This window comes from Rhineura floridana, chromosome 3 (genome assembly GCF_030035675.1).
Source record: "Rhineura floridana isolate rRhiFlo1 chromosome 3, rRhiFlo1.hap2, whole genome shotgun sequence".
In the NCBI taxonomy this organism is placed as follows: domain Eukaryota; kingdom Metazoa; phylum Chordata; class Lepidosauria; order Squamata; family Rhineuridae; genus Rhineura; species Rhineura floridana.
Window position 1 is genome coordinate 32,860,751 of NC_084482.1, and position 14,357 is coordinate 32,875,107.

A 14,357-nucleotide genomic window follows, 5' to 3' on the forward strand; every position below is an offset into this window, starting at 1 on the left:
CAGTCTTGTGGCTTTTAAAAGAAACCCCAAACTGAATTATCAGTATGATTGACCTATTGAAGGGTGATACAATGAAACATTTCAACATATTGAAAGATGCCCAGCTACTAACTAGAAACACAAAACTTGGTGTCCCCCCTCCCACTCCCCCACTGGTGAGAGTCCCATCAATTTAGAGTTAATACTAGTTGAGAGGTAGCTCTTCGTCCCTACCTGAATTTGCAGGACTGATAAAATTATTACTATACAACAATGTGGGATGCAATGTGAAGTTGGTGAAGGCACACGACATATGACAATTTTTCTCTCAGCGCTGCACCCACGTCACAGTGCCACTTTGCTCCTCAAACATAAGATGTTCTACTACATGGTTATTTTAAAATTATTATTTTTGGTTTGCTTTTCTGTAAAAAAAAATGCAAAAGCAAATAAAATTGTGCAACATCAGACTGCAAGCTGCAGGAAATCTGTCAATGGAAGAACGCTAAGTAGAGTCCACTTTTCCAGAAATCAGCTTGTGCCCCGTTATTGAGTTTCTTGCATCAGAATGATCCCCAAAGATCGCAATATTTGCATGTAAGTATGGCACGTAATGCTGTAAACTCCCCTCTCCCACCCCTACTCTCCTAGATAAAATTGCTTTTTATATCTGCTCAAAATTGCACCTTTACGAGATAATGTGCTGTTTGCTATAGCACTTCTTTATCTCTAACAGCAAAAAGTGTCTACACTGTAGAATAGAGGCTGAAGAGTAATTGTGAATATTGCAGGACACAAAACTACTGGCTGGGTTCTCTTGAAGACCTAAAGTATTATTTGACAGTGACATTGTATTAGAAACCATTCTTGGATGGTCTTTCCATCAGAAAGGTTTTAGAGCAGCATTTTTCTTTTTGTTTTGTATGTTTCTTTTAAAAAGTGCAAAAAAATGGCTGCATGAAGGTTGTTAAACATACACACAATCAGGTTTCCATTGATTGGTTTCACTTTTTTGTTCTTCCTAGAGTAGGGTACATGGAAAGATCAAGAATTGGTAACTTGTTGAAGGGCATAGTTATACCTAAGAGTAACTCTCCAAATACAGTGTGCCGTAGTCAGTGGAGTGCCTTGAACATATGGCTTAATGCACGGCCTGGACAGCATATTGAGTGTCTTGTGGTTTTATGATTCCTCATGCATGATTCCTGATCACAGCATGCCATCATGCAAATCATTTCTATGCATTGAAACGAGCACAATTTCATTTTATTTTATTTTTGGAATCAGCCTGAGTTTTGGCAGGCCGAAAACACCTGATTACCCCCATCTCCCAAACCATGGTGAAGCCCATATAATAAAGAAGTATGCAGATAGTAAGTACCAAAGAAACTATGATGATTAAATGACATGGGCTAAATATGTGTCATTTCATTTCAGTTTCTTTTGTTGCTTGATTTGTTTTTCCCCTTGTTCTAATTTTTTTTTTGCAGCTTAAACTAAATGTCAAGTATGAAAATCTAGTTTTGTATGAGCAAACCAACCTTTCAGAGTCATGTTTTTTTTTCCTGGGTTTCTTTTCAATAAAATGAGAAAAATAAAATCCATTTTAGCTGCTTTGGAAAAAATATATATGAATCCTAAAGCAGCAGGTTTTTTCCCCTTAAGTGTGTGTGTTTTATTTTGCTTGTTTGTCCTAAGTTGCATTGACTGATGTGGAACATGCAGTATCCACCTGCCCAAACAGTATAAAATCCTTTCCCCCCCGCCTTTGCATTGTTTCCTGTTTTTTTAAAATATATTTGTCTAGATGGGTCCATTAAACAGGTGGTAGATCACTGCTTTGAGATGCAACATGGTCACACAGTAAGCAGACTGTTTGGTATAAGATCTTCAGGTAAAGTGTCTCCACAGCTGTTCACTATTTATATATATTTTATCGGTAAGTTTGTAAACAATCTTTTTTGCTCACACCTTTTCTACAGTTATTATTATTATGGATCATCTCAACATTTGGATTCCCTGATGTCTTTTTGCCTTTTTGCTCTTTCCCGTCTCCCTTCTTCAGCCCGCTGTTTCTCCTTTTCAGGCTTAGTTACACTGTCATAAGATGGGAGAGATGCCGTGGATGGGGTACCTTCTTTTTTCTCCCTGTTTGTCCCTCCATTTTCCATCTTATTGGAGACATTCTTTCGGTAAATAAAGCCCCTCCTTACTAAGCGAGCCCTGTAAGCTCTCTGGATGACCACCGCAGAGACCTCTTCCTGCTTACGCCTTAGTGTGGTCGTGATAGGCTCATAAGACACTTTGGAAGGATTAGAAGCCACAAATCTCTCTTCCATCTGCTGCCTCAGGACATCCAATTCGCCACTATCACCCAATACACGTTTGGTAAATGCAAACAGGATGTCCAAGCAATGGATCCTGTCCCCACTTACCATTGGCAAGTCCATGGCAATGAGTTCAGTGGTGTTGGGCTTAGGTACACGGAGAGGATGCTCCAAAGCATCTGCAAAATCTGCCAACTTGCAGTATTCAATGAATTGTGTGGCATCAGGGTCAAACTTCTCCCAGATTTCATAGAAGGTCTCAAAGTCATCTTCACTCAGCGGATCAGCACTTTCTTCTGTAGCCACACTGAAATTCTCCAGAATGATGGCAATGTACATATTTACCACAATCAGAAAGGAGATGATGATGTAGCTAACAAAGAAAAAGATTCCCACTGAGGGATTACCACAGTCGCCTTTGAAGCCACTCCCAGGATGCTCCTTAGCCAAATCACAGTCTGGAGGCCGGTTGAGGATGGGCAAAAGCAAGCCATCCCACCCAGCTGAGGTAGTGATCTGGAACAAGCAAATCATACTGTTGCCAAATGTCTCGAAGTTGAACATATCATCAATGCCAGCTTCGTGTTTGACATAGGCGAAGTTGGACATCCCAAAGATGGAAAAGATGAACATAACTAGGAAGAGCAGGAGACCAATGTTGAACAAGGCAGGCAAAGACATCATTAAGGCAAAAAGCAGGGTGCGGATCCCTTTGGCTCCTTTGATCAGGCGCAGGATGCGGCCAATACGGGCCAGGCGGATGACTCTGAAGAGAGTAGGTGACACAAAGTATTTCTCTATGATTTCAGCCAAGAACATACCTTAAACAAGATTGGAAAGGGGGGGAAACAGTGTTACAATTCTTTCAAGTCATCTAATATCCTTTTCCCAGAAGCAGGTAGTAGTGGCCATACTTGGGAGACAATACACAGTACTAGGAACAGCACTGGTTTCATCCAGATGGGCAATCCTTATGTCATTAGTATTTGAGTCTTGGCAAAATCCAGCAGTCACATCAGCAAATTTCCTTTTACAATGGCACCTTGTGTTTTATTATTATTATTGTAAATGATAGGCAGTGTATACTACCTCACTGTATCCAATAAATCATAAAATTACATGATCTTTCTTCCCTTCTGCTTACTTTGTTAAGCTAGATGTAATATCCAGTTCTGTGTAATTTTCCCCAACAACAATAACTTTCATACCTTGCTTGTCTACTAACCAATCCTCTAAATGAGTAATCAGTAAGATCTAATACAAAATATTAAAAACAACAATAATCCAAATTACATGATCAAAGTAGGCATCAACACCTCAACATATGGGAAATGTCAGCAGCAGCAGAAAATACAGAACAGAACCAGAACACTCCACATGCCCAACAGAACTACTGGCTAATTATATGGCTAATTGTATAAAAGAGCAAGGAATGAGCAAGGCACCCTAGGAAATATTTCCACAACTTTGGTGCCACTGCTAACAAGGCCCTACTTTGCATAATCACCAACTGTACTTCAGATGGAGAGACCACACAGCGCAGGGCCTCCAAGGCAGGCAGGCATAGGCAGGCTCATATGAGAGAAGGTGGTCCTTCAAGCAGCCCTGGGCTCCTACCGGGAGGAAGGGCGGGATATAAATCAAATAATAAATAAATAAAAAGACCATTCAGGGCTTTAAATGTCAACACCAGCACTTTCAATTAGACCTAGAAACTAATGGGATGCAGCACAATTAATTGGTGTAATATGCTCCTAATAACCCTCTCCAGTTAATAACCTGGAGCATTTTGTATCAGTTGCAATTTCTGAGCACTTTTTAAAGTGCTCCCATGAAGAGAGCATAATAGTGTACAGTAGCTTACAGCTCTGTCTTTCCATTCCATCTGAATCAGGAGAGGCAGTTCAGATGCTGACTGTTGCCTGGAGGCAGTAATGGGTTGGATATAGACCAATAAATTGAAACAATCCAGACACGACATAGACACTGTATGTTGAAAATTCTTGAGTCTGGAAAGTAAGAAGTAATTCAATTCTGGATGGGGTTGCACTGCCCTGGAAGGAACACCTGTGTAGCTTGGGAGTATTCCTTGATCCACCTATGTCGCTTGAGGCCTAAGTGGCCATAGTAGTTAGGTGTGACTATTTCCAAGTTTGGCTGGTTTGCAACTACAGTCCTTCCTGGATAGAGAAGACCTCACCACATTGACCCACACTCTGGTAATTTCCAGACTGGACAACTGCAACACATTCTAAATTAGACTGCCCTTGAAGACAGTTTGGGAGCTGCAACTAGTGCAGAATGCAGCAGTCAGGCTATTGGTGGGTGTCTCTGGCCAGACAAATATTATGATAATCTTGAAAGATTGGCACTGGTTGCCGATTTGCTACTGAGAACAATTTAAAGGGTTAAACATTGCATATAAAGTCCTAAATGACTTGGGCCCCTAACATCTGAACGAGTGGCTCCTCCCAAATTGACCTGTCCAGGTTTTAAGATCAACAGGAGAGTCCCTATTGTAGAGCCACCACCTTCTGTGGTTCAAAAGGAAGTTCTCTGTGGTGGCCCCCAGATTGTGGAATGATCTTGCCTCCGAGGTGCATCTTGCGCCATCATTGTATGCTTTTCAACAATTGTTCAAGACGCACCTCATTGGCTGAGTGAATGTCTTCCCTACTCCTGCATTGCTGTGCTGCTGCTGCTCTGTTATTTTCTTTGTTTTGCAGTTTCATGTTATTATTTTAATACAATTTGCATTTGTTTTTAATTGTGATGGTTTTTTCACCCATCCTGGGACTATTTGATGAAGGGTGGGCCAGAACTACAAATACAATCAATCAATCAATCAGTCAGTCATTCAGTCAATAAAAGCAACCTTGGAAAAGTTGTGAGAAAGTAGAACAATCGAGGGGAAGCAGGGGTGGGCAGGGTTGCCTACATCTTTCTCTTCCAGCTGTTTTCTCCACACAAAATCTCTTCCCAAGCTATCTCACCCCCCCATCCTCACCCCGGGCAGGAAGAAAATCAGCTTTGGGGGACCTGGGTGGGTTAAGCTTTGAGTGGACAAGCAGCTACCGCAGAAAAGGTAAGTAGACTCTCCTGTTCCTCTGGTTATATCTGCAGTTATATCTGTTGCTGCTTTTGGTGTTTGTTGGTAAAAAAAAGTTTAGTTTGGACAATAAAGTGCAATCTAATCAAACCATGGACATCATGCAGCCAAATTTATATGCCTTTTTTCAGGCTCATTCAAATGGGAATGTTAAAAGTGGACTTAAATCTCTTTTACAGAAATTAATGGGATTTAGGTGCTTATTATTGGTTTAAAGATGCCCTGTATTTGGAATTAAAACTTTCAAGGAACCCAGAGTTTAGTGTGTGTGTGTTTTAAACCAATTTATGATGTGATATCCTGACTTGTTTCAAAGCTGGTAATTATACTTCCCAGTTTGGACGAAGTGGGAAACTGAAGAGCTCCTGCTTTGTTTGCTCATACCATGAAAGGAACAAATGGGCTACATTGATTAAGGTTCCCATCATGCATCATAACTGTTCTGAAGTGTCCCATTAATCAACCCAATCTGGGGCCTCACATCCCTGAGTGCAGGCTTCCTTATTCATGTCATAGAAGGAGGCAAGTTCCATTTGTGCACAGGAATGTATGCAGAAGAGTGTGTGTTCTAGTGCAGTGGTTTCCAAACTTCCCCCCCCAGGGATCACTTCAGAATTACTGATGGTCTTGGCAGACCACTTCATGATTTTTCTCCCTGTTGTAGCAATGGTAAATGCGCTGTGCCAGATGCTGTATAATTTTTGATTATATTCTTATTGCTTCTTTTATTTCTTATATTGTATTTTATTGCATTACATTCTGCACTCCATAGAATTCAAATTGTAAAACAATATAAGAATATTTATTTCTTATATAAGAAATCAAAAACAATAAAATACAATTAAAAATCAGTATGGATATTAAATGTGGACATGCCGCTAACCGCCTGAATGAAGCTCATGGACCACAGTTTGCACACTTGGCAGAGCTCTCTGAAACTCCAATGCTCATGTATAATTTCTAGATCTGGACAAATAACCACAGAAACCTATCCTCAGTTTACAAGTGGGCAAACACTAGAGGCCCAAGTATCCTCTGTGGCTAGAGTGCTTTTTACCAGCTTTGTCTGGTTCATCAGATACAGCTGTTCCTGGACAAGGGATAGCTCGACCACTGTAGCCCATGTGTTGGTAACCTTGAGGCTGGATTATTGCAATGCGCTCTATGTGGGGTTGCCCTTGGCCCTGGTTTGGAAGGTTGAGCTGGTGCAACCTTGTTTGGAAGGTTGAACAGCTGATAGTGGCCAGGCTGCTGATGGGGCACATGGCCGACAAAATGTGACACCACTCTTAAAGCATCTGCACTGGCTGCCCATCCATTATTGAGCCAGGTACGAGATTCTTGTATTAATTTACAAAGCTCAGAACAGGTCCAGGGTATCTTTGGGACCACTTGAACCTTTATATCCCAGCTTGATCATCTGCAGGAGCGGCTTTGGTCATCCCCCCAAGCTGGCAAAGCTCAATTAATATTGACATGAAATCGAGTCTTCAGTGTCATTGGCTCAGTTCTCTGGAATGCTCTGCCAACAGAGATTCAGCAGGCACCTTCTGTTTTAACTTTTAAGCACCTGCTGAAAACCTTTCTGTTCTGCTAGACTTATGCAGACAGTTAAGAAGATGTCTTTTTGCAATAGCTGACCTTTGTTTTTACTGTATTTTTAATTTATTTATGGTCTTTATTGTATGATTTTTTTATGTGTTGTAAACCACTTCGATTTTAAAAAACCACGATATAGCAGTATACAAATATATTTTTAAATAAAATAAATAAATAAATTAGCTTAGAGTATCAACCACATAATCCTATGCATGTTCACTTTGAAGGAAATCCCACTGTATTCAATGGACCTTACTCCCTTGGAAGTATGTTTAGAATTGCAATGAAAATTGGGCTAACTGGTAAAAATCTATACTAGCCTATGGATCTGTATATTAATTATCTCAGATGATTCATAAGACTGGAGGAGCCCATGTTTCAACTTTTGATGATGCTCAATTTCAATATTGCTCACGGCAGTTTGTCCCCTGACTCCCCTCCCAATATTTTGTAACAAGCATTTTCTCTTCTTCCAAGCACATAGAACTTTGTGCTGTGTATGTATCACAGAAAATATCTATATACTCACCTACAATGGAAAGAATCACAACCACAAAATCAAAAATATTCCAGCCAATAGTGAAGTAGTAATGACGCAAGGCGAACATTTTCAGCACGCACTCACAAGTGAAAAAGATAATAAAGACCAAATTGATCCAGTAGAGGACCTCTTCCATATGTTTGCTCTGTGTGTCAGTCTCAACCATCATGGTCACCATGTTGAGGCAGATGAGTAGCATGATTAGTATGTCAAAGGCTTGCTGGGTGACAAAGTCGAAGACAGCTCCTTGGATTCTATTCTGTTACACAGGACAGGAGGGACACATAGTAAGAATGTGTGTGTATTAGTATTACTAGATGATTCACTACACACATCTTATATTGCAGTGGTTCCCAAACTTCCCCCCCCCATGGACTATTTGAAAATTGCTGATGGTTTTGGAGGACCACTTGATTATTTTTCTGCCTGGAGAATAATACTGGAGATTACTTAAATGTAATAGAAAGGCACCTTGCAGGGCTGACCAGTGCTGCCATTTGGTCCTCCTGCCCACCTGGTCCCTTGATTATGGCAACAGTGGCTGGGAAGCTGTCAGCCATTTTGAATTTTTCCTCCATTTTTTCACAATGCTCTGAAGTGGTTGACTTCGTATCCACTCTGAAGCACTGAAGGGAAATTAAAATGATGGGTAGCCTCTCACATTCAACCACTGCTGCCATGTAAGCTCATACCCAGGTAAGTGAAGGGGGGTGGTTTGGACAGGGCACTTTGCTGGAGGGGCCTCCTCTAAACTTTCACTAGCTCTGTTAGAACATTATAGTGATTTCAGGTACTCAGAGGGTTTCACATGCATTATCTTGATGTAATCCGTACAACAACTCTGTAAAACAGAAGATAATAGAATGTATTATTGCCTCCATATTGGGGATGAGGAGCTGAGGCTAAGAGATTGAGGCTGGCCTAAGGCTATCTACTGGTAGATGAGATTTGAAGCAGGGGCTTTCTGATGTGTAGCTTTGTCCTCAGCCATTACACCACACAAATAAGAAGGGCTGGAACCCTCAAAGAGCAAGAGGGGCTGCTGTATGCTGAAAAAGTGTGAAGAGGATCCTATGAATGAATAGCTTATTGGGAATTAATCTGAAAACTCACCAAAGGCCTTGGAATTGGCTTCTGAGGTTTCTTGGAGCCCAGTTTTTTCATGGCATTGTAGTATTTCTTCTGCTCCTCTGTCATGAAGATATCCTGACCTCCAAAGTAAAGGAAGGAAAAGGAAAGAAGGCTGGTTATAATCTGTTCACTTTGCTTCTAGATGAAGTTACAATTGAAACGGAGCAGCTTTACTCTATGTGGTTAAAAAAAATAATAGAAGAAATTACATGGCCTCTGCTGGGCAAGAGGAGAGACTATGTTATTTGACTGATACTTCAGGACTTAGAATCTATTTAGTTGATGAAGCTTCTGGACCCAGTCCAGGTCAGAAGTACAAAGAACTGTGGTGCAATAGTTGCTCAAAATGGAACTGTATGATGGCAGCTCCAAGTAGCAAATCATTTGGGTGAAGCATGACTTGTGTGAGACTTGTATGAACTTCTCATTCTGGTGTAGTGGGGAAAAAAATCACTGAAACTGAAACACTGATATGAGGGGACATAAAAGTTGTTTCTATCTATGTAATCTGTGAAGACTTATTCACATATTCATGTCACCATATGACGACTGCTGTTTCAAGTGGCAACCTGCATGTTTTAATCAGCCCTTTCATAAGCTGCAGGTTTTGGGTATTCCATAAGCTATTAGAAGTTTAATTCAGAGGGTACCCAGAACTTGGTCTCTCTTTGAATAAGGGGTATCTTGTATGCTAGACAGTACAAATAGTTGACCTATCTTTTTTTTTTGCTGATTGAAGTTGTCAATAATGACACCAATGAAGAGGTTCAAGGTGAAGAAGGATCCAAAGATGATGAAGATGACGAAGTAGATGTACATGTAGATGTTGTCCTCATACTTGGGCTGTTGCTCTACCTGTGTGTACAAGAGAAATATACATATATATATATATCAGAAGCCGTAATCTGTAAGAGGAATTTAATAAAGGCTTGACTCAAGAGGCTCAAGGCTTGAAACTCTGCTTGGAAATCTTTGTGGTTCATTTACTGCAAAAAATATACTCTCCGAATTTATTGTCCCCTGACCCAAAGTTCCATGGGGATCCAAAGTGAACATAAAGCTCTGGCAAGAGTGGGTTTCCCCATACACTTCAGTGTTGCAGGAATACAGAAGAGAAGACATTGCCCTTGCTTGCATATTCCATGTCCCATAATGCAATTCCATGCATATAATGTAGGTTCTGTCACTCAAGAAGCAGCTGGATTGGGATGCTGAAGCAATTTAAAGATTTATGTCAGCATCTATGACCTGCAAGGCAGCCTTCCTATTGCATATAAAATGGTATGGAAAATTTTATTTTAAAAAGCAGCTATATGATAACAGTGATGGAGTGGATATACGTTACCTTTCTGGAATCTACTGCTGCGTACATTATGTCCATCCAGCCTTTAAAGGTAGCCTATGGGGGGGGAGGGAAGCACAAATTCTTTTAGAGAAAAGAGACTTTCCTCACAAAATTTAACACTGGAGTAGAACAGTATAAAAGGACATTGAAAGCCAGTCTCTCAGTAGATTATCTGACACATGATAAAATATTCAACAATTTCTTTGTCTATCCTTACAGCAACCATGCAGGGTAGTCTGAGGTCAATGTCATCTCCCCTTTTCCATCTACTGCTTGGATGTAGGCAAGTTTAATATGGCTGACTTGTGTCTTCTAACTGGTCCCTTGGCTGGTTATATTATGAATCTTATGAATCACTGTCATTCAGATTATGGTCAAGTCTCTTTTCTCCTTAGGAAGAATTTACTAATATGCTTGGGAACAAGTGATATCAGTTGTGTGATTTTTTTTGGCTGCTGGACCTTGTCCTTTGTACCAAAAGCCTTCTCTGCAAACTGTATATATCGTATATGAACAATCAATCTTTCTAATGCTTGTTTTTTTACTTCTGCAAATCTACACAATTCAAATAGGTTTTAAATTGGTTCTTGGGGTTTCCCTGCAGGAAAGACAGCAATTCAAGTCTTTCTTTGTAATGCTACATTTCATAAAGCCAAGGTTTCTTTTTTTTTAAAAAAATTACATTTTAGACTATTTTCCTTGTTATAAAATTGTATGAAAATTATATTCAACAACAAATATAGCATATGCCCTATCTTGGCCTCTTCAGTCCAGTGGAGATTTATTTATTTATTTATTATTTGATTTATATCCCACCCTTCCTCCCAGCAGGAGCCCAGGGCGGCCACACTTTGCTATGTTACACATTATATATACACCAAGAGTAGGGTTGAATGCGGCTGCTCAGGCCTCTCTGTCCAGTCCCTAGGCCAAGCCCCCTCTTCTCCATGCCACAGCCCTCATTACCCCTGCTCCACACCCTCCTTGAGTGCTTCTGCGTTGCTGGAATGTGTCCTTGAACTATAAGACTGTCTCTTTGTCTGGATGGTGGAGGGAGAGAAATATGTGGGGTACACGTAGAAATCTCTGACTTTTGCCTTGCTGAAATACACCTTACTATACTAAGGTTAAGAGTCATGCACCCACTGCTCTGCTTATTTTTCCCTCTGACCATGGCCACCACTGGCATGCAGCTCTTGGAAAGTTGCCCAGGAGATAATGTATCCCTCAAGCTGAACAAGATTCCTCACCCCTGATTATACAGTCATGAGAGTGGCTGTATACTATAGTCAGCATGGAGTTTTCACATTCTGCAATGTTAAATTGAAAATACCTCCAATGCCATTCTGCTGCTTCCCATAAGCTCATTTCAAAATATTTATAGTCCTGAACTCAGAAACACTTGCTTAACAACCCTTTATGTTTTCATGGCGATACACAAAACACTCAGAGAGAATTGAGAGTTAAAAGTGTAAAAAAACAGGGGGGAAATCCAGAAATCAGTGGTCTCAGAATCAATTGAAATTAATTCAAGATCAGCCATGTTCACAGAGTACCTGTAATCCTATTACTGACCTTGCCCCATACTCTGATCTTCTGCAGTTTAAATTTTTTTAAAATGTCTGGCTGATTTTTAATGAATTTAAGAAAGTTAACACTGAAGTCAATGATAAGCCCAGGCATGCTCAGTAAGAACCAACTGTCAGTGTTCTAAAAGCCAGGCAGCTGCTTGGCTAGGCTAATCAGGGGGCCACACCCACACCAGACATTTATTCCATTCTAGACAGTCATGGCTTCCCCCAAAGAATTCTGGGAAGTGTCATTTGTGAAGGGTGCTGAGAGTTGTTGGGAGACTCCTATTCCCCTGACAGAGCTCCAGCGACCAGAGTAGTTTAACAGTCAACCCCTCTTCCAGGGATTGTAGCACTGCGAGGGGAATAGATATTGTACTGCCCAACCAATTTGTGAAATGCAAACACAATTTGGGTTGGTCATTCACAGTCTAGTCTACTTCCTGTATAGCTTGGAAGAATTTGGTAACATTGCATCTGAGCATATGGTGAGTGGTAGCAACACCTGCAATCAGGATTGCATCTCCTGATATCTCAGAGACGTCAGGTCTCCTGCTCCTCTGCAGCCAGGGCCAGCTCTAAAAGGTAGCGAGGTTGGGCCTTGGCCAAGGGCCCCATGGCTCAGAGTGGCCCCTGAAGGACCCCTCTTTAGGGTGGGGGAGTAGCGCTCCCCCTCTGCGATCCGTGGCAGAATCACTGCTGCAGATAGCACTTCTTGCCCATTCCCTCGCTTCGCCTACCTTTCCTGTGTTTTGTGGCTGCGCGCACAGCGCTGCCCTTAACCAAGATGGTGGCCAAGGTTTCCCTAAGAGGCTGAAGTGTCCACCACCATCTTGGTTGATGGCAGCCCTGTGTGTGCATAGCATGCATGCGTGCCATCAACCAAAATGAAGGTGGAGGCTTCAGCCCCTTAGGGAAACCTCAGCCGCCATCTTGGTTAAGGGCAGCGCTGCGCATGCAGCCACAAAACATAGGACAGAAAGATAGGCGGAGTGAGGGAACAGGCAGGCAGTGCGATCTGTGGCCCCTGGAGCCAGCCTTGCTTGGTGCATTCACTATAGCTGCCCAATTTACCTGCTTTTTAAAAGTTTGATAGAAATATCTGTTGGCTATAGGTACATTCTTAAACCGCAAGGTTTTTTTTTTGCCTTTTAGTGAAGATATACTAATTGTAAGCTCAAAAAGAATGTTGTGAAGAATGCATGACTTGCTTTTTGCATGGAACTCAAATAACTCTAACATAGCCATATAATCCTGAGAACTATGTAAGTATGAAAAGTATGTAAGAGGTTTAGGTTCCAATCCTAAACACACTTACTAGGGAGTAAGCCCCCATTGAACACTGGAACCAGAGCTTGGAAAAGTTACTTTTTTAAACTACAATTCCCATCAGCCCCAGCCAGCATGGCCACTGGATTGGACTGATGGGAGTTGTAGTTCAAAAAAGTAACTTTTCCAAGCTCTGACTGGAACTTACTACTATGTAAGAATGAATAAATCAGCCAATTTTAGTGTCTCTCAGTTTTTCATTTTTCCAGTCTTAAGTTCACTTCTGCACATTTCCACATCAGTTTGTGATTTTGTTTCACAAATAGATGAAAATTCATCAGCAATTTAGTGCAAATTGCTTCTGATACGCATATTTGTATATGCAGTTTTGCCTAATATAATGCATTTTGTATGTTCAGTAATATATGCATTTATATGCATACCTTACCCTAGTATATACATTTTTGTAGACATTACTTGGCCAGAGAACTGCAAAATTTGGAGAAGTGCACATTTTGAAGGATGGCTGTGTTTCAATTCATATATTGTTTTCAGAAAGTGTGAATTAGGTAGGTTCACCTCTAAATGTGATTTGAATCAAATTCTCCCTTCCTATTTCTGAGTAAACAAGCATAGGATTGCACTGCTAATTAAAAACATCAAGTTATAGATACCAAAATCCCTAACAGATGATTTCAACAGAAAATGCTGAAAGCTGAAAGTCACTTTGCTCTGGAATGATCATATCCAGAGCAAGATTGGTCAGCAACTCAAGACCACAACCGATCAGATCACCCACAAGCAAAACTAATTGAAGATAATCCTTCATACATGGGCTAATCTTATTTATGAAAGTTCTCTTTGCTAGACAAAAAAAGTCTGTTAATCCCAGAAACTTTCTTCTCAAGAAATAAAGATTATACAGGATACATTTAGGCCTCTTACATGGGAGTAAATCCCACTTAATTCAATGGGGCTTACTTCTGAGAAAACATGTATGGGATTGCAGTATTAATTCTAATAATCCCACTTGGCTAACAAGTATGTCCCAAAGGGACATCAGTTCTTGCTGCCTGTATTATATCAGGATCTCTGAAGTGGAATCTCAACCCTTTCCCCTTCACCACACCATAGATGCTGAAGACTCAAATCTACTTCTAAGAAAATCATAACAGAATAATCACAGTGGTAGACATAATGGATGTAATTCCATTTTACATCTAAAAAAAGGCATATCCATTTTTTTCAGTGAAGTTCCTTCTTGACCAAATCTTCCTTTTCCCTAACCTAGCCTAATTTTTGTGCTATTTCAAAGCCTAATTATGGAATGTCATTAGGTTTCAGAGTGACTTGTTGAGCAGCTACAGAAGGCCCAACTATTTGCATGCACTAAATTAACTTGGAGTTGTGGCCTGTGTCTCAATATTTGTTTCCTCCATAAAGGTGCCAGGTTCTTAAAGCTGGTCTTCTGGGAATGCCATGCAGT

At 40.7% G+C, this 14,357-nt stretch overlaps 1 protein-coding gene across 7 annotated transcripts in view; it reads right to left on the reverse strand.

Moving 5' to 3' along the window:
* Positions 1–1,982: 1,982 nt before the first annotated feature.
* SCN8A (sodium voltage-gated channel alpha subunit 8) overlaps positions 1,983–14,357 on the reverse strand; it is a 98,719-nt gene continuing 86,344 nt past the window's right edge. For all 7 annotated transcript variants that reach the window (XM_061621753.1, XM_061621754.1, XM_061621757.1 and 4 more), the window contains 5 exons: positions 10,032–10,085; positions 9,404–9,541; positions 8,669–8,773; positions 7,544–7,814; positions 1,983–3,127 (listed from right to left, as the gene is read on the reverse strand). In XM_061621753.1, coding sequence (XP_061477737.1) covers positions 1,983–3,127; positions 7,544–7,814; positions 8,669–8,773; positions 9,404–9,541; positions 10,032–10,085 — 1,713 coding nt within the window. The remainder of the gene's footprint in view (positions 3,128–7,543; positions 7,815–8,668; positions 8,774–9,403; positions 9,542–10,031; positions 10,086–14,357) is intronic.